The sequence below is a fragment of the Apodemus sylvaticus genome, chromosome 12 (genome assembly GCF_947179515.1).
Source record: "Apodemus sylvaticus chromosome 12, mApoSyl1.1, whole genome shotgun sequence".
In the NCBI taxonomy this organism is placed as follows: Eukaryota; Metazoa; Chordata; class Mammalia; order Rodentia; family Muridae; genus Apodemus; species Apodemus sylvaticus.
Genome location: NC_067483.1, coordinates 100196373 through 100220800, shown reverse-complemented (window position 1 = coordinate 100220800; position 24428 = coordinate 100196373). Strand labels below are relative to the sequence as shown.

At 44.2% G+C, this 24428-nt stretch overlaps 1 protein-coding gene across 1 annotated transcript in view; it reads left to right on the top strand.

The window, feature by feature from the left end:
• Hhat (hedgehog acyltransferase) overlaps positions 1–24428 on the top strand; it is a 253385-nt gene that overhangs the window by 87008 nt on the left and 141949 nt on the right. The window contains exon 9 of the mRNA XM_052200751.1: positions 20774–20809. Within this exon, the coding sequence (XP_052056711.1) occupies positions 20774–20809 (36 nt within the window). The remainder of the gene's footprint in view (positions 1–20773; positions 20810–24428) is intronic.

Genomic DNA, 24428 nt, shown 5'->3' with positions numbered 1-24428 from the left:
GTATACATGGATTTTAGTGAGCAGATGAACTCACAAATACGGGATCCTGGGATAATGAGCATAGATTTTCAAGGTTACCAAGAGGGTCACACACAGTGAAGACTTGAAGGCATGAGAGTCACATGACTGAAGAGGTGCTGCAGGAGAGGATTCAGCCAGTGCAAAGGCCCTGGGCCTGAGGCATATATAGGGATCACGGTACAGCAATGAAGCTAGTGTCTCGTGATGGAGTGGTCTTGGATGCCATCCTGTATCCTTTGTTTACACATTTCTGGTAGGCGGAGAGTGTGGGAGGGAATTGAGCTGAGACGCAGGTATGCTGTGTGGAAGCAATAACCCAGAGCCCAGCCCTGAGAATGCTCTCACCACATTCTCACCACACACTAGGCTGGACATCTGAGGTCCCACAATGGCTCCCAGGCACAGAACAGGTCCAGCGTCGGGAACCTGGCTGTCTTTGGAGAGTTAGGAAGAAAGCTGAATCCTGGGGCTCTGGTGGTCAATGCTCCTGGTGGCTATCTGAGGATGAGCTATAGAGGTCAATGGTGGCTACCTCATGGGTTCTAGGTGCCAATGAGATGGCTCAGTAGAGAAATTAGTAGATCTAATGTTCCTAAAATTTCTTTCCAAGGAAAGACACACACCATATTTGCCCCTTCTCCAAAGATCCCAATGGCAAACCAAAGCAGAATTCCACTTAAGTTCACCAAATTTTACTCTAAAGAATCAGTGAACTCTATTGGCTGCCTCTAGAGAGCATAGGTGAGAGGTTGCTTAAAGGGGTGTGGGTACTCCCTTACTAATGACTGTATCTGGAAAGAGCCCTACTCGGCAAGGATCAGGGTGTCCTTGTAACCACCATTCCCATGCCACATATACTTTTGCCAATTAGTAGGGTACAGTTAGATACTCTGGGCAGAGGTGGGGGTTGCAGGTGACAGGGGAAGCATGGGGGCAGAGGTATAAGCCAGTTGCAATGATCTTTTGCAAGGCTGGCTCAGCTACAGCCCGAAGATGTCAATTGCTTGGCTCGGGACAGTCACTCACAATACACTGATGACCTGAGTCTTACTCCCAGTAGTCACACGATGGAAGGACAATACTGGCTCACAAGTTTTCCTCTGAACTTTACATACACCATGAAACTTGCCCACATCCAAAATTAAATATGTATATGTTTAAAAGGACTGAAGATGGACTTCAGCTTAGGGTGAACTAGTTGAAAATTTCATTTCTAGAAATCCCTGACTGCATTATAAGGCAGGGAGAGTTACATGATTCTATCCTAGGGTGCCAGCAAGTAGCTGGCACATAGTTTTCCTGGGTAGAAAGCAATTGGTTTTCCTTATAGAAATTTCCTTTTTCTTACAATCATGGTCCAGTCCTTAAGGCTTCTCATCCTCTTACCTGCCTTGCATGGAAAGAATAAGGTGACCAGACAGATCTCCTGCATGAAGATGTTTGCATCTGAAATCGAGTCTGGAAGTGATTCAGGTCACGTTCCAGACTTGCCTGAGTGACTACAGAAAACACTTCAGAGAGGCACGCTATTAAAGGCACGTGCAGCAGAGCTCCGCCTTTACAGTGTGAAGTTATTAGCATTTTGGGCTGATACCTCTTTCAGATTTAATTAGATTTCAGGCTTCAATCCATTTATTAAATGAATTTCTCACTGCTTAAAGTGTGTAATATGCTCACAGCAGTGGCTTTTGCAAAGCCCCTTCCCCCTTCCTCACCAGATCAAGCAGATCCTGGCTTCTGTCTGATTCAAAGCCAGAGGTTATTTTCCAAAGCTACCACACTGTATGAATACAACCTCCTTTGTGATTGCAGATGCTTGGGTCATTGCATTGGGTCTTTTGTATCCACCTCATCTGTCCTGGATGCTTTGGTGGTTTTACTAAGAGTAAAAGTAGCTACTTTGTAACAATAGTCACCTTCTAATTCCAAGGGTTTTTTTTTTTTTTTTTTTTTTTTTTTTTTTTTTTGTCACTGTGAATCTGTCTACAGTTATTTGGTGCAAAGTCCACAGGCCTTTATATTTCTACTGGTGAGAAGGTATTGGGCTATGCAGATAGTAGGCATTCAAGTGTAATGACCCAAGCCCTGATATTGACTGGCAAGACAAGCTGGCAAGCAGGGTACCAACTGTATGCATTTAGTGATGCTCTGCGTTTGTTTAGGAGTCCGCTTATGTTTGTTTAGAGTGATTGGCCCATCCTAACCCTTGCTCTGCCATGGTCAGTGTCTGTGAAAATCCAGTTCTCAACTCACAGGAAAAGAGAATGTTTATTCTGGAACCAAATACAAATGACCACAGCCTGGGAACACAGATTCAGCTTTTCTTGAAGGCCATGTTCCAAGGAGGTAGCCATGTCATAACATTAACACAGAAACAGAACAAAGAACACCATAAATCAATAGTTCTGAAATACATTGGTCAGGTGGTGGGTATAGCAAACTGAGGAATACATGCTGTAGTTCTTGGTGCTTTCTGAGGGCACGTTTAGCTTTTGGGTTGGTGGAAGCTGATGTGATAGTCACAAGGCCTTCAAGTCACACATGTAGCAGGGCAATGACTATTCAAGAGCCCAAGATAGCCCATTTTAAATTAGGCCTCGGACTTGCAACACTCCAACCTCTGCACAGTTTTGAAGTTCTAACCAGCCTGTGTAGAATGGTAAAAAATGTATGTGTTCTAAAACTTGCATTTACACTTTGTGAGCTCAGGCTGTGGTTGTCTCCCTCTGTGAAGTGAAACTCTGGACACCTTTTCCAAGGCTGCTGGAGGCCTGCTCCAGCTTAGTGGCTCCTTCCAGCTTCTGCTGCATCTGTAGGGTAAGGAAAGGCAGTGTGAAATATCAAATTGTGTTTAGGGACTATGCTCTAGATTAAAATAATGTTCATAACACAAAGTAGAAATGGTGTTAGTCAATGTATTTTATTTTCTAAATGAACTAAGAAAGGCCTCATGTGATCAGCCGTGGCCATCTCAGTCAAAGAAGTGGTTTTTTTTTTTAATCATATGTACTATACATCTTCTAATATATAATTTTGAAAATCCCACTGGAAAGGGCAATAAGACTTAACAATGAAGGTGGAGAATAGAAATATTTCTGTTATTTACAATAAATACTATCGCCACAGAGCAAAAGCTTTGCTCAGGTTTCTGAGATTCATAGTACAGAAGTTAACCAACCCTCTACACACACACACACACACACACACACACATATGTACACACATGCACAAAATTCACACAATGCACACAAATACATTCACACATATACATACAGGCATACATATACACATATGCACACATATACAAATAGGCACACACAGGTGCACATATACACACAGGCACACTTATACATGCTCACAGATATACATGTGCACATGCATGCACACTTGCACACATGTACACACAAATACACACATATGTACACACAAACACACATACACACACATTTGGTTGAGAAGCATATTCTAGTGATAATGTAGAGTTATGGCTGACTAGTGGGCTCATCTTTGAGGAGATGACTGGCTTTATTTTTGCAAGATGGTGTAGGGAAGGTGCAGGTGGAGGTGGGTAAGCTCTAAAGAACATGAGCTTTTCCACCTGTAGATTATTCAAGGAGCGATAAGTTGGTCCCCTAGGACTCATTTCTCTGGGAGGGGAGTGGAAGTGTAGTAGACTGATTGGATTGGCGTTTTAGGGTCTCTTTATCTGGAAGGCTTCAATGCCCTCAACAATGTTGAGGAGTCTTAGGCATGGAGAGGTGGCTTAGCAATTAAGAGTGTTTACCTCTTTGTTAGAGGACTTGGGCATGTCTTACAATATCCACACCCAGTGGCTCAAATGCCTATAACTCCAGCATGTACATGACATACACACTTAAATAAAATTTATCTCTCCTTTAAAGGACATGTGTTGTGTAGTTGAACACTGATAATATAAAAAGTAGTACGACACTTTCTGGGGAAATATGAACAGAGGGGCTGTGTATAGGAGCATGGATTCTTAACATAGCTGCATTACTGAAAAATCCATCCCACCATGGGTGATGATTCATGAAACTGCATCCCTGGAGCTCTGTGCATAACTCACAGGCAGCATGACAGGTTATAGAGTCTCTTCTCTTCCCAGTAGTCCTTACTGTTTATATAACTCTGAGGAGGGAGGGGCCTGTACATCTGGTAAATTTTAGGAACTCTCCAAGACTTGTAAGTTGTATACTTCTGAATGGTAAGGATTCTCCATCTGGGATGGAACTGTTTCAATTCAGAAATTATCACACATGAGAGAAATGTATCCTTTTTAGGGTATCAGACTAGAGACATCTTATATCCCACTGTTCTTAATGGTTGTATTCCTTCTGATTATCGAGAAGAGGTACAGTATGATTTACTCACTTTCTCATAATCATTTTCTTTCTTTCCCTTTTTTATCCCTTATAACTAAAAAGCAAACTACAGGAGACACTTGGAGGCCACACAGATATCACAGTCTTTGTTAAAATGGCCCCTAGATTTGTCTTCAGTGGTAATAACTTGTCTGAGATGGCCTTTATTCACTTGCAAAATGTTGATATCCAGTTTTGGCTCTTGTTAGTTGGCACTTGGTGTTCTATGGTAAACAAGCCCCCCTCCCCACGATCCATGGGCTTCATTATCTATATGCCCCTCTTCCTGTTTTCTAGTGGTTTATAATTCATTCCTCCTCTAAAGTTTTAGTGTTCAGTGTGTCCTCTCTTGGCCAGGGATCCCATATATTGGTTTCTATTTCTGTGGATATGCCAAACGTTATGTGAGCAAGATTCCTCCTGTTTACAAATCTCGAGCTGCTAAATAGCATATTTTCTTTCTCATTCACAGTTTGGGTCCTGGGATGTCTGTGTGTAGAGCAGAAATGAGATACAATGTGACCATGAGGCAGAAATGAGATACAATGTGACCATGAGGCAGAAATAAGATACAATGTGACCATGAGGGTTAAGAATCTCTGCTTCTCATTGAGACCAAGTGTGGATTTGAGTATCTTGGCTCAGGTTGAGTAGCAACTAGAACAACAACAACAACAGAACAGGTAGAATAGAACAGAAGTGAATAGAAAGAGAGAATGATGGAGGAAGACCTCCTATTCACAAGTGTAAGGACCTGTGTAGGGGTGAGGAACATGCCTGCACACCTGACATTTGACATCAGAACTCTTCCTTCTAGAACAGAGAGCATGAAATTCTGAAACCTGGCCACTCCACAGCAAACCCTCCTTCCCCTGTGTGAGGTCAAGCTGGTATGCTGCTTCCCTGTTCTGCCCTGTTCAGAGTTTTGGTCCAATCTGTTGGTGTCCTTGTAGTTGTTTAGTAACAGGGCCCCAGAAGAGCTGGCTGTGGACTCCATCAGCAGCATAAGCTCTAGAGCTGCTTGGGTCACAGGCCCTTAGGCTGCAAGCCCGGGTGGTCCTGTATTCTCAGAGGGCATTTGATAAGTTATCTCACAGGGTCTCCATTTCCTCTTAATGCTGAAAAGGGGAGTAGAATTAACATCTGTAGGATTTTCTTCACCTTTAAAAGTCTATAAAGGTAGGAGCTTTAAGTATTTGAATTAATGATCTCTTATATTTGTCTTGGCCCATTGTAATGGCTACTATTACAGGATTTAGATTCCTTAGGAGACAAGTCTGTGGGAGTGCATGAGAGAGATTATCTTGAGTAAGTTGATTGAGGTGAACACACACCTTCATTGTAGGTGGTATCATCCCATGGGCTGGAATCCTGGACCGAATAAAAGGGAGATGAACTCCAGCTAAGCACCAGCACCCACTGTTCTCTGTGTCCTGGCTGTAGAAATGATATGACAGCCACCTTCAGCTCCTGCCACCAGACTTCCCAGAATGGACTGTTCTCTTGAAGTGTGAACTCAAATAATCCTTTCATCCTTAAGTTGCTCTTATTGTGCATTTAATCACAGTAGTGAGACAGGTAATGAATTCACCCAGAAATGCTAGGATTCCATTCCTGTGTGCCATCAAATAGCTGGCTTTTGTGTTTTTTTCCTTGTTTAATAATTTTTAGCCCTCTAAATTATCACTAATAATTGAAGTATAATCTGGGTTTTAATTAATGCATTTGCTATAATACAGTGCATGCAGATACTATTCTCACAGTAAAGGAGATGCGTTTGCAAATCTGCTGTTAATGGGATGTTTTGAATTCTTCCCACGAGTGCATTAGGCTACTGCTCACTCACATGATGAAGATGCCCCCAGGAAGCTTCTCATTCCTCCACTCAGCGTGAAGGATTGTTCTGGAGAAACTTAAAGTGCTATTCACATAATTAACAATTAGAGTTGTTATTAGGGGTGTCTGCCCAGTACCCAGATATCTGTAGTTCTGGGTCCTTGCCTGCTAGACAAGGTCAGGGCTGACTAAGCTTGTATCAACTGGTGTGGACAGGCTGAGTTCACGTGGATCTTGTGTGTGTGTGGTGGGGGGAGTAGGAGAGGGGGAGGGAGAGACAGAGACAGAGAGACAGAGACAGAGAGACAGAGACAGAGAGACAGAGACAGAGAGACAGAGAGACAGAGAGAGACAGAGATACAGAAAGAGACAGAGACAGAGACAGAGAGAGACAGAGACAGAGAGACCGAGAGAGACAGAGAGAGACGCAGAGAGACAGAGAAACAGAGACAGAGAGAGACAGAGAGAGAGACAGGGACAGAGACAGGGACAGGGACAGAGACAGAGGGAGAGACAGTGACAGAGACAGAGAGACCAGGACAGAGACAGAGAGAGAGAGACTGGGACAGAGACAGAGAGAGAGACCGGGACAGAGACAGAGAGAGAGACCGGGACACACACACACAGAGACCGGGACACAGAGAGAGAGAGACCGGGACAGAGAGAGAGAGACCGGGACAGAGAGAGACAGAGAGAGAGAGACAGAGAGAGATAGAGAGAGAGACAGAGAGAGAGACAGGGACAGAGAGAGAGAGACAGGGACAGGGGCAGAGAGAGAGAGAGACAGGGACACAGAGAGAGAGACCGGGACACACAGAGAGAGACCAGGACACACAGAGAGAGAGAGAGACCGGGACACAGAGAGAGACAGAGAGAGACAGATAGAGAAAGAGAGAGAGAGAGAAAGCGGAGGGCCTCTGAATATGCTAGGATCAGAAACACACATCTAAGACATTGCTGCAGGCTAAGATCAGGTCTCTTGGTTCTCTTCTTGGTTGGCCTGGGCAACAGGCAGGCTAGTGCCCAACTCCACCCCCACTCCCAAACCTTGCCCAGATTGTTTGCCTGAAGGAAACCTTGACTTGCTGATTATTCCACGGCTTGAAAACTGCTGTTTGTTCCCTTCACAAGGAAGAAACAGCTTGCCTCTGAAAACTGTGGAAAACAGGGTAATTAGGTCCCCAGTCTCTCTCAACTCAGTCACATAATTATTTAAAATTGCTTTCACCTCCTGGTCTTCATACCAGTCATGCGCGCTTTCAGGTTTCACTCCTTGTGAGTCTAGATCTTAGTGCAGAGTGACAGAGCAGGATAGGATAGAAGGGATAGGGACTATGGAGTACACACCTGTTGGCAGTGTGGACCATCAGGTGCTTCAGGTGAGACCCTCCATAGCCACAGATGTCAGCTGACCGAGGCTGGGAGTTTTACAGCTTGGGCCCAAGGTGCTGTTGAGAGCAGACCTCACACAGCAAGTCTGCAGAAGCAGGCCACTAACAAGGGTAGCCAGAGTGGCAAGTGCCTCCTATCAGAGCAGTAGGACTAGGATGAGTGCTCACCCACTTAGGACTTTCAGAATGGGAGAGAGTGGCTTGGAAAAACCATGTCAGGACCATTGTAAGGAAAAGTAGCAAAAAATAACCAAGAACAGTTTTTCTCCCAAAGGAGGATGATACCATTGTCTCCTGTAGACCCACAGGGGAGTATTCGTCTTCCTTCCTAGATTTCAGAGAATGACTTTCAGAGTCTCTTGGTTGAGGGACAAAGGTCAGAGGCGTTCTGAAGAGGGGTTGAACACAGTTACTACACAGCCAGTCTATATTTTCTCTAACCACCAGGAAGCACTTGAATGTTTCAGTATGTGTTTGTGGTGTCACCCTGAGAGGGATGGAGAGGTGGGGAAGGAACCACGCGGGAGACAATGGAGAAAGTACTCAGAGCTCACCCACTCCAAATGCTGCCACATTGCCATATTGATTATTTTCATCCAAAGGGAATTGATTCACAGCTACCCCATGAAATACGTCTTATTTCTCCTTGACTGATTCAAATATGTTAATTTCCACCTTTTCACAAAAAGTTTTCATTTACAAAGAAACTTTTCACTAGTAGAGTCATCTGATACAGAAAGAGAGTGAGTTCAGTCACCTGAAGCTCTCATCTTCCTAGCTGGTCTCCAGCATTCAACATACATTTTCTTTCCTTCCCTTGATTTGCTTCCTGACCCATGCACCCCAGCTCCTTTCTATGGCTTATCATTGAGTTCTTACTTTTGTGAGATTCTGTGAGTTGTATATATGCATATGTGTATGTGTGTATATGTACGTATATATATATATATATGTATATGTATATATATATATGTATATGTATATATATATATATATATACAGTTAATTTTTACCTTCTCTTCATCTGTTCTGTGTCACTTCAAATTGACCAGTTGAAGAATCAGAAGGCTGCACGTTTGATGGTTTTCCTCCTTTTCCTCCTTTAGAAGTTTCAGGTCAGGAGGAGTTCTAATACACAGGGGACCCTATAAAGGTCACCTGGCTCCTCCTGGCTGCGTTTCTCTTCCCACCTCCCCAAGCACAGATTCCCCGTGTCACTCTCCCACTGAATGAGGCTTTGCTGGGGCTACCCTGGCAATTGCCCCTGGGTCCCCACCTTACGCCCCTTCCCTGAAATCATCATAGTTGTCAATGCAAACTCCACAGCTTCACATCAAAGGGAGCAAGGGGTAGTTTATCAGAGGCTAAATATTAGTGATCAAGGCCTGGGAAGACAGCTAGGTCACCCCAGGTCCCACATTCCCACATGGAAACAGTTTTGTGAGGGTTCATAGTAGCAGAATGAAGGAAGCCATAAATGAAGGCAACTGTAATGTAAACTGGCAAGTGCGTCAGAGGAGCTGGGACGGCCAGGCAGATCCCCAGTTGCTATCTGATAGCACTCTTAGCCATTCTGTTGGTAGAGAATAAAATATTCTGTTTATCAGGATGGTAGGTCTGATAGAGAGGGGGGCAAAGAATGGCTTTGGAGGGGGGCTAAAGATAGACGAAAAGAAATTATAATTAGAATAGTTGGATGAGCAACATCCAAGCTCTCCATAGGCATTGAAGTTTTTGTCAGGCACCAGCCTGTGGAGACAGTCTTTCCAGCAGTTCTCACATTCAGGAGAACCTGCCTCCCATCAGGCCCCACCCCCCAGGCCCCCTGTTTGTATTGGTTTTTACTGATGTGTGACAAGAGCCAAGTGAATGCCTCATGCCCTGGAGGGGTCAGTGATTGTTTATTAAATGAGTAAAAGAACAAAATGAGTTCAGGTAAACCAGTCCGAGACTTAGTGACAAAGCCTACTTGGAAGCCTAGAGGAACCTCCTCCTTAAATACATTTAAGGAAAAAAATGAAGCCTCTATACTCTGTACTTGGCTGAAAGTTTCTCAAGTCCAATGGGCTAAGAAATTCCAGCCAATAGGATTTCTTCTCTCTGTTGATGATTCTGCCTGATTGGTACATTATTTAAATGCCTTGTGAGTTACTTCTAAGAAGTGATGCTCCGCAAAGGTTTTATTATTTATTGGCTGATGTTTCCTGCTGGCCCTGAAGAGCCAAGTGTGGGGAGCTGGTGGGATTGGCTCTGGTGAAGGCATGGGAGTGGAAGAGAAAAATATCAGAGCAAATATCAGAGTGAAGCTGGGTTCCTCAGGAGCAGGGGAACAACATCACAGCTGTCATCTTAAAGGGAATTAGTTTATTCTGGAGCCATTTCGAATGACTGTGACCCTGGAACACATATTTAAGTTACCCCAAACTCCATGTCCCAATGTGGACGCAGTTTCGTCGAAGTTTTTATAGTTTTATGGGACAAAGAAAGTCATAAATTAAGGCAATTTAAAATGCATTAGTGGGCATGCCAGGTGGTTCCACTGAGACAGGGGGAGCTATTTTGTAGACCCAAGATGCTATCTGAGGACATTCCGAGCTCTTGGATTGGTGGAAGCTGGTGTTCTGCTAAGTTAATAGCTTCTAAGAGGTTTTCATTTATTATCACAAGATGTTAGGTCTAAGTTAATAGCTTCTAAGAGGTTTTTACTTATTACGATGAGGTGTTAGTTCAGATACAGAGAGGGCTGTTTCAGAGGCTAAAACTAGCCCAAGAAAAAGTAATTAGCTTCTGAATCTTCAAAATTTCAATATCTCTACAGAAGCAAACCTACAAAATTCCCATGTCTCTACAGAAGTGAAATTCCAGGGGGTCCATCAGTATCAGCAGACACGGACTCCTTCCCTGAGGTTGTTTTTGTTTTCACAGAAAGATATGGTTTCCTTTCAAGTGTGTATGACTAAATACACAATGGTTGAATAAATATGGGCAGATGCTCTCACAAGAGCACCAGATCTAGGTGTAGGATCTTGCTTTCTCCTCCTTGGCTTGTGTTGATAATGACTCCATCATTTGGTTTGCTTTTAGCCTTTCCCCCTAAGAAGTTTAGTCAGTTTTCCTTGACCAGGTTTTTCTGCAATGTTCTTTTCTTCTTCTCTGTAGCAGTTGGCATTGAGTGTTGTCCTGGTAACACTGTTCGTGCTGCCTGCTTGGAGTTTGTAAAGCTGTGGCGACGACTGTCAGGCTTTCCATGTCACCATCTGTGAGCCCAGAAGATCCCAGGAGGGCATTGACTGCTCACCGCAGGTCACATCCCCAATGGGCTCCAGTACCCTTGTGAAGGCTTCACGTCTCTGTGAGATCAGTGAGTAGGCTTGTCACAGGGACCTGGTTCTTAATGATGCTTATGTTAATGGACCCTGGCAGCCATAGCAAACTAGGCTCAGCCACTGGTCCTCAATATGCCATCTAAAGAGACAGGCAAGAGTAAAATCAGAGAAAGGAGATTTGTCCCATGTGGCCACATGGGAGGAAGAACAACAAATGCACAGTTCAGTGATGCCGCTGCCCCACATGCCCATCTTGGGGGAGTCTTGGTGGTGTATTGAGGGTAAAGATGTGTATAACTCACTAGTCTAGTCAAGATGTGTTCCCATCTGTCATTGGTCTCCTGTTCCCTCAGCTCTAGTCTTTCCTGAAAGGTGGTCTGACAACTCCTGGGACATTCTAGTTCATTCCAGTTCTTTTGAGATTATCGTCTCAACAGCCTGATGGTCAAAAGGAGGGATCCTAGTGTCTTCTTCGGCAATCTTCTCTGCTGTCAAGATGGTTGCATCTTCTCCAGGTCCTGAGGGAAACTCAGCTTACTGCAAGCCCTAATTTTAGGAACCAATTAACTCCAAGGAGTTCACGGCAGACGAGATCTGACCACAATGTCTGTGGGTCTTGGAAGCAGACAAGACTTTGCATCTGAGCCTCGTTCTCCAGCAGCTAACCATGACTCTATTCCACATGCTCACAGTGAAGCTTTGGACGTGATATAAGGCCTTAATGGAGTGAAGACCCAGGGATGGCCTAGAGCAGTGGTTCCTGATGCTGTGACCCTTTAATACAGTTCCTCAGGTTGTGGTGATTCCAATCATAAAATTACATTGCTGCTACTTTAGAGCTATAATTTTGCTTCTGTTATGAATTATAAATATCTGATGTGTATGATCTATATGATTTGTGACATTTGACCCCCAAAGAGTCTCAACACACAGGCTGAGAACCACTGGCTTAGAAGACAGGAGAGAGAAAGACTTGTTAGACTCGGACATTTACAAGCCCTAGAGAAGGAACAGCTATTTCTGAGCATCTCAGGGGAAACTTCCAGCCCCAGCAGCTGATCTACTGGAAACAGTGATCACAGCACTGCATGAGAGCAGCCAGGTCTGCTGAGCCCCTTGAATGAACACCTCCATTTGCAGTTGCCTTTCCCAGGCTTGGCTCCTAGGAGAATTCCTGAGGGAGAGCTGTGCAGACCAGAAAGCTCAAACACAAAGCCAACCCAGGAATCACCGTGTTCACAGAAGTGGCTTTCTGGCCAAATCAATCCCCTTAGGAACCTTCCTAGGCTTAAAATCCCTGTGTGTCCTCGGGCAAACCTCCATAATGAGACTATTACTCACAAATAATGGTCTCAAGGACAACGAATCGGGGACCCTCTGGCCTGCTGGTGGCATTGCTCTGGAACTTTAAATTGAGGTCAGTGGCATTCAACCTGAGTGCCACATCTTAATTTCTGTCAAGTGTAAGCTCAATATGGGAAAAAACTCTAAAGAATTTCCACTACTAAGAAAAGTGTTCCAGCACAGAGAATTTTACTTTCAATTTAGGAAAAAGACACTTAAAATGTGAAATTGGGAAAAAAAAGTGTGTGCTTTTTAAATAATAGAAGACAAAAAATAGCAAGGAGGCACGGGAACAAAGTTGTATGTAATAAACTGAAAACAGCAAAGGTATGCTTAAGTACTTATGCAGCTGTGCCTTAAACCCTCAAGGAGAAGCATGACACACACACACACACACACACACACACACACACACACATACACACTCGTTGACTAAGGAGGAGGAAAATGATTTCTTTATGCACCATGAAGTGCTATTATACTATAGCATGGTTCAGACTGAGTCCACACAAACCTGTGTTGGAAGCAGTATTTCCTATATATCAAGCCAAATTCTGGGGGTGGTGCTCCTGATATTTTCAATTTATATATGTGTGGTGTGTGTCCTTTTTAAGAAGACCTAGTAAGTGTGAAGTCTGTAGAGTATGCTAAATATCTAGGGTCAGGAAGAGCCAATGTAATTTTGAGTCTCAGTACAGTTTTGGCGAGAGAATTCTTTCCTTTTTGAATACTCTGTCTTTGCTGTTAAAGTCTTCATCTGCTTGAGGTTTGTTTCACAATGTTGTTTAATCCAAAGTCCATTGTTCTGAATAGTAGTGGTGGTTTTAAAATACCGTTGCCACAATCTCCAAGCTGGTGCTTCACCCAGATAACAAGTTCAATAGCCTAGCCAAGTCGAATCAACCATATAGATCTGGAATATGGGAGCAAGGTTGGAGCTAGAAGGTTAAGTTGAGGGTTGGTAGACTACGGAAAACAACTTCAGCCTTGAGTCTGGGTGCTGAGCACACCAGAGGAGTCTGATCTACTTATGGAACTTCATTTTTTTCCATTAAAATCTATCTGAAGGAGCAGTTTCTGATGTGCTGTCCACATTTAACTTCTCTGTAGCTTGTGACACTGTTTCAAATGGCTTCCTTCCCATTCCCCTCTCCATTCTGGTTGCATCATTTAAGTATGTTCCCCATCACTGGTCATTCTCTAAGACAGACACTTGGAATTCAGGGTGACCCCCCACCCCACCTTGTGTCATGAGTGAGTCTCAGACACCTGTCAAGTCAGTCAGGCAGGAACCAAAGAAACAACACTGTCTGTTCCCTCCTGAACTCACTGAAGGCCTTAACCCTAACCTCCTCTGGCTTTGAGCCCGTGTGTGTAGAGCTAGCTCGGTGGTCAGGGACAATGACTTCAGTTGCTCCTCTGAGTGAAGTGGAGAGCCATTGTAGGGTTTTTGTAGAGAAGTGAAGGGTCATGGGACTTTTAGGTAGACCTTATAGTTTTTAATGAGTTGGATGTGAGGGTTTGGGACTCAGAGATGGGTACAGGTTTCTGGGTGGCTGGAGGATGTAGTTGCTATGACCTGGGATGGGGAGACCACAGGGAGGCAAACCCAAGGGGGAAATGAGGAGTTGCATTTGAGATGTGTAAGTGTGCAGCTGCTCCTGGACATCTGAAAAGGTGTGCCTAAGTGCAGGAAGGCCAAGGCCTCAAAGGTCTGTGGTGTGTGTGGTGAAGCCTTGGCCCGTGGACAGCAGTGGTCAGACCACCAAAGGCGTGTGTGCCGAGGACTGGGAGCTCTGCTTTCAGAGCCAGGCAAGAATCAGCAAGCCATGCTGGGAATGAGGGGACAGCAAGGAGGACCTGGTGCACTGGTGATTAAACAAAAATCGGTGTTTGGGAACAGATTTCAATATATAAACACTCTAAATAAAGATGACATAAAGACACAATATTATTTAATGTATTGACATTTCTTAACTGTTTCAATTCACCTATATTAGTCGTTTCTTCCTATATAACAAATTTATGTGCATATAGTAGATATACATTGAAGATTGCATCTGGGAAAATGCAGTAGATGTAGCTTGGAGCTGTCAGGAATTAAGGAGGCCTGAGTGCTTGCCTGAGTGCACTCTGGGATACTGGTCTGAATGCTGGCCTGAGTGCTGTCTGAATGCTGTCTGAGTGCTGCTGTCTGAGTGCTGCTGTCTGAGTGCTGCTGTCTGAGTGCTGCTGTCTGAGTGCTGTCTGAGTGCTGCTGTCTGAGTGCTGCTGTTTGAGTGCTGGTGTGAATGCTGGCCTGAGTGCTGCTGTCTGAGTGCTGGCCTGAGTGCTGCTGTCTGAGTGCTGGCCTGAGTGCTGCTGTCTGAGTGCTGGCCTGAGTGCTGTCTGAGTGCTGGCATGAGTGCTGCTGTCTGAGTGCTGCTGTCTGAGTGCTGCTGTCTGAGTGCTGGCCTGAGTGCTGCTGTCTGAGTGCTGCTGTCTGAGTGCTGGCGTGAATGCTGGCCTGAGTGCTGTTGTCTGAGTGCTGGCCTGAGTGCTGCTGTCTGAATGCTGGCCTGAGTGCTGTCTGAGTGCTGGCGTGAGTGCTGCTGTCTGAGTGCTGGCCTGAGTGCTGTCTGAATGCTGGCCTGAGTGCTGCTGTCTGAGTGCTGCTGTCTGAGTGCTGCTGTCTGAGTGCTGCTGTCTGAGTGCTGGCGTGAATGCTGGCCTGAGTGCTGTTGTCTGAGTGCTGGCCTGAGTGCTGTCTGAGTGCTGGCGTGAGTGCTGCTGTCTGAGTGCTGGCGTGAGTGCTGCTGTCTGAGTGCTGGTGTGAATGCTGGCTGGCTCTCATTTCAAATCTGTGGCCATTTCTTACACATGAGTGTGAGGTTGGATTCAAGAGCTTGTCCTTGCAGTTCCCGTGTGGCTTGGGTCTGTAGCCTCAATGATGAATAAGCTTATGGGAATTTTTACCTGTGGATAAACGGTATCATTAAACTTTTATATTTTTTGAATAGGGATTATTATATTCATAAAGGTATGCCCTACTTCAAGGAATCTTGTAGAATAATTACAACATGATTGTTAATATAATTTGATATCCCCTGCTGTGCAAAGCCAATCTGTCTTCCCTGATAATCCTTTTTTCTAGAGTAAGTGACTGAAAAAGAACAAATTACCTTTCACGTCCTAATGGATTGTAAGCAGAAAGTCTCAGCTCACACAGTTAAAAGGGGCAAGAAAAAACCCCGGCCAAGGCAAAGTGTGGGCTCCCGGCTTTCAACTTAGGGTGACGGGCTTTCAGAATGGAGTCATCTCTGTCATCTCTGGGTGCTGCTGACTAGCCAGAACGGAACTCCTGTTATGTACGAGCCCGGCAGCCCTGGCTCCTCTGGTTTGCTGGTCTTGAAGCCAGTCAAGGGCGTTGTTCCCAGCTGCCTGGCACAGCGAGGGCTGGAGGAGTAACTGTTCCTAGCAGGCTGCCGGGACCACTGAGGCCCCAGCCTTCAAGGAGGTGGCCCCCAGAATGCTGGGTTTGCTGCACTGGTTGTGGCTAAACCATCAGCACCCATATTCAGTGCCACACGCCCAGCCCCTGGGGGTATCTGGCTGTAGGTGGAAGAAATTAAGTTCTTTAGTCACAGGAATAGATTTACACAAGAAGAACAAAGTTTGTGGAACAAGGTGTTTAAAAATACTGATTTTTCTGGTTCTATTTAATGCAGTACAATTGAGTTTTCCTCATGACAAGTGCAGTTGAGAATGCTGAGACTGATCACAGTATATGTGTGTGAGCATCTCTTCTCTGAAATACTTGGGACTGGAAGGGTTTCAGATCTCAGAGGTTTGGGCTGCCAAGATGGCTTAGTGGCTAAAGCTGCCAAGCCTGATGACATGATGGAAGGAGAGAACAGACTCCTGAGAGTTGTCCTCTGCTCCATACACATGCTGTGACATGCACACTCCTCTGTAACAGACACACAGACAGACACACAGACACACAGATAGACACACAGAGGCACACAGACACACAAGACACACACCCAAGAGAGACAGACACAGGCAGAGAGACAGACACAGGCAGACGGACAGACACAGACAGACAGATACAGACAGATGAGACAGACAGAGACACACAGACAGACACAGACAAACACACAGACACACAGAGACAAGGCAGAAAGATACAGAGATGAGACAGAGACAGATGGGACAGGCAGAGAGATAGACAGACAGACAAACACAGACAGACAAACATCATAAAAAATTTTAAAGATTTGAGGACTTCGGGGGGATGAGGAATTTTAGAATAGTTGGATAGATTTTGTTGATTGAGTGTCCCTCAATAAATCAAATTGACTGTATTAAGTGTTCCAAAATCTAAAATATTTAGAATCTGTTGAAAAAACTTTGATTCCTCTCATCTTTTCCTGATAACTAATGTGATCTCTTTAATTGATATATTGAAGTATATTAACCTCTTGTCTTCCCAGAGCACGAAATACGAACAAGCATGTTCTTCTTTGAAAGCCCTTTACTGCTTCATATTGGTGTTCAGATAAAACCCAAGCTCACTGGTACCTCTGGTCCTTAAGATCTGGTGCCCTCTCCTCTCTTCAACCTCTCTGTACCCCATTTTCCCTCACCACCAAGCTCCTGCTATGCTGACACCCTAGCTTGGGGTTACTGTTCCTGAGACATTCCTAACTGAAATTTTCCTCTTTGGGTCCCTGCATGTCTGTCCCTTTCTGACTATGCAGAAAACCATTCCCTCCACAGAAAGGCTGCAGCTGTAGGGACACACTATGCAGATACCATGTTTGTATTTTGTTCTCAGTAGATTTTTATTGACATGCTTAATTATTTACCTCCTATAGCCAGAATATGAGAGAGTTGGGGACTTTGCTATGCACAGCACATTGAAGGCATGAATCTAGTATTGATTGATCCAATGAATATCAACACAGAGAGCCACTTCAGTAGAACGAGGCAGTGTCTGTGTGGCCCACCAGAACTGGTCAGGGCAGGTATTCCCTGTCTTCCAGTCCGTCTCTTGTTCGATGCTGAGCTCTCCCTCATCTTGCTCCCCATTGCTGTCCAGGCACTGCCCCTGCCCCAGCCCGTCCCCAGCAGCTTGCCTGCTGTCCTGCTTGTGCCCTGGAGTCAGTATGACCTCTTTCTGAGCTGCATTGTGAGGCATCTTAGGCCTTTGTGTGGAGCATGCTTCTTCCAAGGACTTGTGTACACCAGGTACACTGCTAAGCCATATTTTTATATTATGTTGCCTAATTCTCATTGCCCTATGAATAGGGTCTTTCCATGCTCACCCTGGGAGATGCAGCCCAGCTGCCAGACGAAAGCCTCCAGGCTCTGTTGGCACCTGAAGAACAAGTGTGCTTAGAGGAACCTGGGATGCCTGCAGCAGGGCAGCTGTGTTGAGAGAAGCCAAAGTCGGGTGGCGATCTGGAGGGACTGGTTTATGAAATGAGCAGCTCTTTCCGGCTGGGAATAATGGGAAATGGTGAGAGCCTGTGCCTTTGGGGCTGCCTGGGGCACTTGTGGGGCATGTGTGCGCAAAGGAGCTAAGGCAGTCTGGAGCAGGACAGCTGTGTGTGGGGAGGCAGAAGTCAGGGTCAGGTGGGGATGAGGGAGGGAGGTCCCTTCTGGGAACACATTTTACTTTAGTTGTTAACCTTAAGAAGCAGTGAGAGAGTATAGGGCAGAGATGGAAGGAAAGGCCATCCAGAGACTGTCCTATCTGGGAATTCATCCTATAAACAGTCACCAGACCATGGCACTATTGTGGATGCTTGCTGAAAGGAACCTGATATGGCCCTCTCCTGAGGGGCCTTGCGGGAGCCTTAAAGATAGAGGCAGATGCTAGCAGCCAACCATTGAACTGAGCACCGGGTCCCCAATGTAGGAGTTGGAGGGAGGACTGGAGGAGCTAAAGGTGTTTGCAACTGAGCTTTGGAGCGAGATAGCATTTTAAACTTCTGACTTCTTGGGGTCATTAGAGAGTTAGGCTGAATTTTCTATCCTTTCACAACCTCATGGGAAGAACAATGATGTTGGCTAACAAGACCCCACAGGGCTCTCAGGGACTAAGGCATCAGCCAAGGGGTAAACATGGTTCCAGCCGCATTTGTGGCAGAGGAATGCTTTGTCGGGCATCAGCGGGAGAAGAGGTCCTGGGTCCAATGAAGGTCTGATAGATGCCCCATCATGGGAAAATTGAGGGGGGGGGAGTAGGTATAGGTTGGGTAAAGGGGCATCCTCATGGAGGCAGGGGGAGGGAGGATGGATTGAGGGTTTTCTGGGATGGGGGGAAACTGGGGAAGGGAATAACATTTGAAATGTAAATGAAGACTATATTCAATTAAAAGAAAAGCATCAGTGAGAGGAGGGTTTGCTAGGTAAGAGCTTGGAGATCTTGTGTCAGGGTCTGTTGGCCACCCAGCTGTGGTTGTTCCTCCTGGCCATGGCTCCCTGTAGATCACAGCCTTTCTGAACACTAGTTCCTTCAGCTTATAGCTGTGCCTGTTTCAGCACAGCTGAACAACGAATGTGGTATTGCCGTACTCTAGAAGCTCAGTAAGTGTTGTGGTTTAAGTGTGAAATGCCCCCACCCTAGGCTCACAGGCTTGCAGAGTTGATCAATCTCCAGGTGGTGGCGCTGTTCGGAGGGTTGTAGAATCTTTAGGTTGTAGGAGGCTCAAGAGATGCTGACTATATGTGCCTCAGGTAGTAAAACTGGGGCTTTTCTCTACAGATGTTTTACATTTACTGTCATTGTTTGTGGTGTGGATGTTTACGTTTTAAAAAGCATTTAAGATTTAATGTATAGGACAAGTGTTTTCCCCAATGCCTGTCTTCGTGTCACTTGCTCACTGATGCCTGTGGAGGCCAGAAGGGGGCATCGGTTTCCCTGGAACTGGAGTTATAGACTGTTGTGAGCCACCTTGTGGGTTCTGGAATTTGAACCCTGGTCCTCTGTAAAACAATGGTCAGTGTTCATGACTGCTGAGCCATCCTTCTAGCCCCTGTGGTGTGGAAAGTTGCTTCTGTGAGATTCACCTTTAATATGACTGTAGGAAGGACCCAGTGTCGACTTCAAGCCAAATGAAAGGAGTCAGCTCTCCTTCAGATGGGTCTCCCCTCTAGACACTTCCAGTCTTTGATTTTGTGACAGGACAAAGTTGTCATTTGCAAAGGTCATTCTCAGGAATGTTGCAAAAAGTTACAAAAGCAAAAACAAAACCCATATGATGTCTTAAGTAAGATAACTTATCGTAGCTGTTCTTAGTCACATGTGGACTTAGAACACATGTCTTACAAGTAAGTGGAGATTATATTTCTTAAATCTGTCTTCCTGAATTTTGTAATTGTTCTTGGGAATGATGGGTGCTGTGTAGAGTTCCTTTTTTCTCACTTACCCTGAGTCCACAGTCTGTAAACATGAAAGAACCTTGTGGGTGGAAGAAAATCCACAAGAAATCCTCTTATAGTATCAGTAATTATTTGCTGTTTGTCAAGTGGCCCGAGGTGCCAGGATTGCTGGTAGGATGGGTGGGCAGAAACAGTGCAGGATCTGGAAACAGACTGTAAGCAGTCATATTCATTCCTGGGGGTGTCCTGCGTCCATTTCCTGGAGACACAGAAATTACTTCTCAGGTAGACTGACAGTTCAGGGGGCCAGCTTGATTGGTTGTGTCATCAGACATCCTACGGGGGTAAGGAGCAGATTATCCATCTTGGACAACACAGACATCCCAACATCTTCACAGCAGACTGAAGGAAGGACAAGGCATTGACTGGTCCAGTGGCCCAGAGTCAAGAAACCCAACAATTAAAAGTACTGAGTCATCGAAGTTCATATGGACTCAGCAGCCTAGTGGTATGGGAACGGCTTTGGGGAGGACTTACAGAGGGGACTTGTGTGAGTCTGTAGCAGGGGGAGGTGCCCTTCTACAACATCTCCTCAGAGAAGACCAATTGTAGAAGACAGAGTTGCTTCTAGGTAGAAACTGGCAGGAACCACAACAGAGTGGGACTCAGAAGACAGCTAACTCAGCTAACCTTCCTCCCTTCATTGTGTAGCTCTGGGCTTTCAAGCAAATTTCATTTGGTTTGGGTAGATAAACCTTGGGGGCAACTGTTATCAAGGGTCTTCCTACTGTGATGTAGAGGGCACACGCCACCCACCATATGGCCTTTATCTCTAGAAGACCTGAGGTTTGCAGGCACCTGTGTGCCCAGAGACTGTGGTTTTACATTAGAACCACCTGGCCTAAGAAAACTTTCTGGCTTGGTCCCCAGAGCTTCTGAATTGGATGTTGGAGGTGTGGCCTAAGCCTCTTCTGCTGCCTTAAGGCTACACCTCAATCACACAGGGGTAGCTGTGTGTTTAAAGTGCTTGTAATGTAAATAATGAAGTCCACCATTGCTGCAACTGTTTAATTCATAGACTTGTCTTGTCTCTTTTAAACAGGTATTTTGATGTTGGACTACACAATTTCTTAATCAGGTAAGTCAATGCCTTTTGATCTTAGCTTTGACCAAACAGCAAAACTGAATGGAAGAATGATAAGAGAAAATGATGGTAGTTGAATTAATTGCCAGGAAAAAATTGCTAACACCATGTGTGTCTCCACCCAATCCCATGGGAATGATGACTCAGACAGGTTTATAGCAGAAGTGACAGATATAAGCTGTCTTAGTTTGCTTTAGGGTGCTGTGATAAAACACCATCCAAAAGCAACTTCCTGAGGAAAGGGTTTAATTAAGTTTGTAGTTCCACCATCTAAGGAAGTGAAGGAAGGAACCTGAAGGCAGGAACTGAAGCAGAGAACACAGAGGAACATAGCTTACCTGGTCCTTTCTTATATAGCCCAGGCTGACCTGTCAAGGGATGGTACTGCCCATAGCAGGCTAAGCACCGCTATAGCAATAAGCAATCAAGAAAATGCTCTACAGACAAGCTCAAGGCATCCGATTGATCTTCTCAAGGGTAGACAACCAAAGTTATACACCACATTTATTAAGATCTTATTTCCATTGATGAAACCACTGGAAAGATAAATAACAAGTAAGAAAAGTGAGTTTGATGAGTTCATTTCAGATTTCTGATAGTCATTTGACCAATTCTCTCCCATTGAGTCTAATCTTTTAAAACTGAATCTATCACTTGTTTTACAGTCATGGAAATATGACCTAATGTATAATGTAAAACTGAGATTATAGTCGGGAGTTTATAACCTAGTTTATTGGTGTGTTTTACCAGAGTCGTATTATGGAACATAGTAATTTCACATAGCTATGAAGTTAAACAAATTAGATAGAGATTAATAGGCCAGAAGATTGACAGTGCTTATAAAATGGATATGATTTTGAAAATCAACTTTGTGGGGCTAAAGTGATGGCTCAAGGTTTGATTCCTGGTACCCACCTGGTAGCTCACAACCATCTGTAGCTCTAATTCCAGGAGATCCAATGCCCTCTTCTTGCCTCTCTGGACACCAGGTAAACATATAGTTTATATAATTCAGGCATGCAAGCAAAATACACATATAAAATAAAATAAAATAGAATAGAATAGAAAACTTTCCTATGTTTTCTAAATTTTTCATAGTGATCATCATTTTTTAATAATGTTAAAAAATAATTGAGATACCTGTTAAAAACTTTGGAGGGAATAGTGGTCTCTGAGGAGTTACTGTAAATGAAAGGCTGTGAGGAAGGCAACCATCACTGGCTGGGTTTCCTTTCTGTAAAAGGAAATAAACATCAGCTCATGTTTATTGATTCTTTTTTTTCAATTTTTTTTATTGGATGTATTCTTTATTTACATTTCAAATGATTTCCCATTTTCTGGGTCCCCACTCCCCACAAGTCCCATAAGCCCTCTTTCCTCCCCCTGTTTCTCCGTCAACTCCTTCCCACTTCCCTGTTCTGGTATTCCCCTATACTGTTGCATTGAGTCTTTCCCGAACCAGGGGCCAGTCCTCTGTTCTTTTTGGACATCATTTAATATGTGGATTATTTCTTGGGTATTCCAAGTTTCTAGGTTATTATTCACTTATCAGTGAGTGCATACCACGACTGACCTTTTAAGACTGGGTTACCTCACTAAGTATGATGTTCTCCAGCTTCATCCATTTGTCTACAAATTTCATGAATTCATTGTTTCCAATGGCTGAATAGTACTCCATTGTGTAAATATACCACATTTTTGGTATCCACGCCTCTGTTGGGGGACACCTGGGTTGTTTCCAGCTTCTGGCTACTACAAATAGGGCTGCTATGAACATAGTGGAACATGTGTCCTTATTACATGCTGGGGAATCCTCTGGGTATATGCCCAGGAGTGGTATAGCAGGGTCCTCCGGAAGTGCCATGCCCAGTTTTCTGAGGAACCTCCAGACTGATTTCCAAAGTGGTTGCACCATCTTACAATCCCACCAGCAGTGGAGGAGTGTTCCTCTTTCTCCACATCCTCACCAGCACCTGCTGTCTCCTGACATTCTGACTGGTGTGAGGTGAAATCTCAGGGTTGTTTTGATTTGCATTTCCCTAATGATTAATGATGTTGAACATTTCTTAAGGTGTTTCTCAGCCCTCTGAAGTTCTTCATGTGAAAAATCTTTGTTTAGTTCGGTACCCCACTTTTTAATGGGGTTATTTGGTTCTCTAGGTTCTACCTTCTTGAGTTTTCTATATATGTTAGATATTAGCCCTCTGTCAGATTTAGGGTTGGTGAAGATCCTTTCCCAATCTGTTGGTTGATGTTTTGTCCTTTTGACAGTGTCCTTTGCCTTACAGAAACTTTGTAGTTTTATGAGGTCCCATTTGTCAATTCTTGATCTTAGAGCATAAGCTATTGGTGTTCTATTCAGGAACTTTTCCCCTGTACCAATGTCCTCAAGGGTCTTCCCAAGTTTCTTTTCTATTAGTTTCAGTGTGTCAAGTTTTATGTGGAGATCCTTGATCCATTTGGAGTTGAGCTTAGCACAAGTAGATAAGAATGGATCGGGATTCGCATTCTTCTGCATGCTGACCTCCAATTGAACCAGCACCATTTGTTGAAAAGACTATCTTTTTTTCCACTGGATGCTTTCAGCTCCCTTGTCGAAGATCCAGTGACCATATGTGTGTGTGTTCATTTCTGGGTCTTCAATCCTATTCCATTGATCTGCTTGCCTGGCATTGTACCAATACCATGCAGTTTTTATCACTATCGCTCTGTAGTAAAGTTTGAGGTCTGGGATACTGAATCCCCCTGAAGTTCTTTTACTGTTGAGAATAGTTTTAACTATCCTGGTTTTTTTGTTATTCCAGATGAATTTGAGCATTGCTCTTTCTAGCTCTATGAAGAACTGGGTTGGGATTTTGATGGGGATTGCATTGAATCTGTAGATTGCCTTTGGCAATATGGCCATTTTAACTATATTAATCCTGCTAATCCATGAGCATGGAAGATTTTTCCATTTTCTGAGATCTTCTTCGATTTCCTTCTTCAGAGATCTGAAGTTCTTATCATATAGGTCTTTCACTTGTTTGGTTAGAGTCAGCCCAAGATACTTTATGCTGTTTGTAGCTATTGTGAAGGGTGTCATTTCCCTAATTTTTTTCTCAATCTGCTTATCCTTTGAGTCTATAAAGGCTACTGATTTGCTTGAGTTGATTTTGTAGCCAGCCACTTTGCTGAAGTTGTTTATCAGCTGTAGGAGTTCTCTAGTAGAGTTTTTTTGGGTCACTTAAATATACTATCATATCATCTGCAAATAATGATAGTTTGACTTCTTCCTTTCCAATTTGTATCCCTTTGACCTTTTTATGTTGTCTAATTGCTCTAGCTAGGACTTCAAGAACTATATTAAAAAGATATGGAGAGAGGAGGCAGCCTTGTCTAGTCCCTGATTTTAGTAGGATTGCTTCAAGTTTCTCTCCATTTAGTTTGATGTTGGCTACCAGTTTGCTGTATATTGCTTTTACTATGTTTAGATATGGGCCTTGAATTCCTGTCCTTTCCAAGACTTTTAGCATAAAAGGATGCTGAATTTTGTCAAATGCGTTTTCAGCATCTAATGAAATGATCATGTCGTTTTTTTCTTTGAGTTTGTTTATGTAGTGGATTGCATTGATGG